This window comes from Echinops telfairi, unplaced genomic scaffold (genome assembly GCF_000313985.2).
Source record: "Echinops telfairi isolate 266 unplaced genomic scaffold, ASM31398v2 ScPeMD7_7400;HRSCAF=8409, whole genome shotgun sequence".
Taxonomy (NCBI): Eukaryota; Metazoa; Chordata; class Mammalia; order Afrosoricida; family Tenrecidae; genus Echinops; species Echinops telfairi.
In genome coordinates, this window is record NW_022111300.1 from 54,663,642 (window position 1) to 54,667,805 (window position 4,164).

The 4,164-nt window shown below is 45.5% G+C and overlaps 1 protein-coding gene across 1 annotated transcript in view; it reads right to left on the bottom strand.

Annotated features, from left to right (window-relative positions):
- CD226 (CD226 molecule) overlaps nt 1-2,404 on the bottom strand; it is a 63,988-nt gene extending 61,584 nt beyond the window's left edge. The window contains exons 1-2 of the mRNA XM_013004768.2: nt 2,316-2,404; nt 1,668-2,006 (exon numbers count right to left, since the gene is read on the bottom strand). Coding sequence (XP_012860222.2) covers nt 1,668-2,006; nt 2,316-2,361 — 385 coding nt within the window. The 5' untranslated portion in view covers nt 2,362-2,404. The remainder of the gene's footprint in view (nt 1-1,667; nt 2,007-2,315) is intronic.
- Nucleotides 2,405-4,164: the final 1,760 nt, after the last annotated feature.

The window sequence follows — 4,164 nt, forward strand, 5'->3', positions numbered from 1 at the left end:
CACAATTTAAATGTCCAACCATAGCAGCAACAAACCTAGCTAAGGACACCATCATGAAGAAGTCAAAGGACATGGAGAATCATGGCCACTGCTCATTTCCCATCCTCAAAAGATAACAAAACAATCCATCTGAGTGACAAAAATATTGCCACCCTCCCCCCATAATGATGCTCACATGTCTACTTTGGTGTTGCAGCACCATTGAATTTTCTTCAATTTACCTGAACCTCCATCTTGAAGTACAAGAAAATATCAAGCTCCCTCATCATCCTTTGGCAGAAAATGGCACATCCGGCCTGGGAGCCCCATAGCAAAGACTCACCACGCGGGTCAGTGAGGGGGCCTCTCATGTTCAGCTTCAGTGGGTCCGCCTCTTTGCTGGAGGCTCTGTCTGCTGTAAGACCCTTGCCAGTTCACCCCTACCCTGGCACAGCTGATCAGAGGTGGACCACCCACTGAAAGCTGGCAAACACATTCAACGGATGACTTCAACAATGGCAAAGGAGGACTAACATGGCAAGGAGGGTTCTTGAATAACTGAAGGATGGGTGAAAGACCCAGGGGATAACCACTTCACCACCGGGGCTCTTTTACTCTCTCTCTTTTCTTTTTTGACACCACTTGGGCTCTTATGCCAAAAGGGAAAGAACCAACAAAAGTACTAAGGACAATAATCATAACTACCTTTCTCTGACTGCCATGGGACCCATTCGTTGAGCCATTCAGCAAAGAGAGAGCTACTATTATTCCAATTTATGCTGCAGCTAACACAGGTTATGCAGAATGTAATGACTGTAAAACTCAAGAGTTTCTAACAAACTCACGCCACGTGGCTAATACTGGGTTGTGGAACATACTAAGTCTCATGCCAAAAGCAATGTTGGGCACACTCCAAGAGATCATTAGATGCTTCCCAACATGGCTGTTAACCACCTCTTAAATTCTCTCTGGCTGAATGTGGATGAGATGGAGGAGGCAGTGCAAAATGGGACCCTCCCCAGGGTTCACCAGTAACTCGAGATTCCGTGCTGTAGACAGGCTTTTGAACGTCGGACACTAAAGTTAGCCCAGAGGGCTAGTGAAGAGGGGAAAGGTGTACCATCACGGGGATAAAGCACCAAGAAGAAAGATCCCGGATTCCCGAGCCCAAACATTGTCACTATCAGTTACATCTAGGCTCCAGATAGTCTTCACCCAAAGGTGTGAAACAGAAATGAGAGCATCTGAAGAAACCTAAATTTGACTTTCACTGTTATTTAAAAAAAAAAAAAAATGAAATAAAGTGGATTCAGGAACTGGAAAAATACCACCAAAATATGGTAACACATTTTGTCGCTTCTGCTTGAATTTTCAACTTGAGGACAACCAGTTTGCTTTTTTTTTAATTTGCTTGCTTGCTTTTTGGTATCCACTTAGGTCCTATGGACTCAAGTATAATAGATTGAACAGTGGTTCTCAACCCTCCTAATACTGTGACTCTTTCATACAGTTCCTCATGTTGTGGGGACCCCCCGCCAACCATAAAATTCTTTTCATTGCTACTTCATCACTGTCATTTTGCTACTGCTATGAGTCGGGAGACCTCTGTGAAAGGGTCATTTCTCATGACCCACAGGTTGAGAACCACTGGATGGGAGGGTAGAGAGGAAGAAGAAACGTGCCCTTACCTGAGTGAACCACTCGCAGCACCTTTTCCCAAGGTCCAGATGGGAACATGTAGAGGAAGCAGGAGTAAAACCCAAGATCAGCTTCGGAAGCATTATAAAAGGCAAGGGTCATATCGTTGGGAGTCATGGTGGAATTTAAGAAGTAGAGTTTATTTTCATAGGGCTCTCTGATGAGGGCGCCATATGTAGGGTTGAAAATCGCCATGGACTCTTTCTTCACTGACTGGATCCGGAACCATTCCATTTGGGTTAAAGTGTCCGTCGACGGATACACACAATGGAGAGTCATGTTCTCTGCAAACTTCACAGTTGTATCCCACATGATCTCCTCACCTAGGGCTGGAATACACAACACCATGTTCATCCACGTAGCCTTGGGGAGCGAAACATCAAATCGATACTCTGCATTTTCTCAGACCCAGGAAGAGAGTCAATAGAGATGATCATACAAGTCTTAAGATTTCTGCCTTAGTGTGAGAAGATTTCTACCACTGAAAATCCTAACTTTATATTTTTCTGGACAAGTGAGAAATTGCCTAAGCCAATTAAAGAGCATAGTACATTCTGAACAGGTCACAACTATAAGACCAGGAAAAGAGTGACAGGTTTAAATGAAGATGTAGGATTCTCTCCATTTATTTATTTTACCTTTGTACACACGAAGAATAACAAAAAGGAAAGTTCGGTAATCCATCTCTGGAGGCCTTTGGAGATCGCTCTGGTCTCTAAAACAGATAATTTTTGTGATGTTACACACAGCAATGCTTCCTTCCACGCAGAGTGTATCAGCAGTGGTTTCTTTTTCTGCAGAAAGAGCACAGGAAAAAGGTTACAGCTTCAAAGGCAGGCTGGCTTTCGGATAAGGATGGGTAGATTGAAATGACTTCCCTCTCGGGGAAATAGCTTGTTTCCACGCTTTTTATTTCCGATGAAGATTCACGTATTCCACAACTGTGCGCAAAGTCCACGCTAAGTGATGAGAAGACAGAAAGATCGCTCTATAAATATCGTGAGAGAAGTAGATATCTCTCGCCAATACGGAACTCCCAGTTAGTGGGGTACGGAGGGAGACAGAGACTAGAGCAAAGAGGTGAAAGAGCATCACGTGTTAAGGTGACCAGTCCCTGGAGATGATGACCATGCCTGGTGAAACAGAGGCTCAGCTAAAAGAGAAAGTCCCTCCAGGAGGGCTGGTACGTGGGCGGCAGCAAGGAGCCCAGCATAACCACCACGCAGAGGATGGCACTCCTGCTGTACACAGAGCTGCTTCGAGTTGGCACTAACTCACTGGCACCTTGCAACCACCACAGAGGTTGGGGGGCCGGGGGGGCTGTGAGGACCATGCGGGCAGCACGTGGGCACAGGGAATAGGGTGGAGCATTGGTGTTCTTTTAAACAGGAAGCCAAGGAAGTCTTGTGGTTCTTGGGGTGGGGCAGGGGGGCTTCATCCAGAACTGAGCGCTCACAGGGTGAGAAAATGGCTTCCTTTCGCCTTCCTTTCACGCCCACCCCCTTGTTGACCTCAGATATCCACTTTGGTGGCCACGTACTGGCCTTTGGAGGCCCTCTAGATACAAAACCAGGATTATAAAAGATATACACAAGCCCACCTTCCGCGACTGGGTTTGTCTGTTTGTCTGCTTGTTTGTTTTTTCTATCTTTTTAGTTTGAAATAATCATAGGCTCACAGGAAGTTGCAAAGATAATACCGAGAGGATCTGTGTGGCCTTCACCCAGGTTCTCCCAGTGGCCAGATCTCACATGATTTCATACAATATAAAAATGTAGTTGGTTTTAAGGTCCTACACTGCTTCTCTTGCTCTCTTGTCACCAGATAGTTTGACAGTCTTGCTGGGAACACATTAGCATGATACTGTCAGACTCCATGTGCTCTTCCATAACAAGAGGGGTTGTATGCATGCATAGAGCCAATGGGCAGAGTGTCAGCAGGAAAGGTAGATAAAAGCTGGGGAAGAGCAAGCAGCATTCACTAAAGACAGGTTTGACTGGTGTCCACATGAACTTCCCATGAGAGTCGATCTATTGGTATTGGTAGGTGTTCACTACTCAACATCAAAGTGAGGCTGCAGTAGGTGGTCAGGTGCAGAGGCAAGCTCTCCCTCTAGATGGCGAGCAGGTGAACAAACTCAGATACCAGGTAGAAGTTCTTCAAGGGTGTTGTCACCTTTGAAGGGAGCAGGAGGGGTGCCAAAAATAAGTGGAGACTGGGTGACAGATCAGGAGAAGTTGTTTTTGCACATGTAGACTTTCTGGCTCCAAGACAAGGAAAGTTACTGGTGTTAGATACTGGAACCACAGGACCCGATTTGAAATCTTAGGAAGGCAACTCCTCATTCCTAACATAAGCTTGACTTTGTTGGGAAATGTCACTCCTTCCCAAATACCACAAAGATATTAGGATTCCTATAAACCGCTCCCCTAACTCAAAAACAAAAACAAAAAAACTCAAACTCACTGTCATGGAGCTGACGCCGAC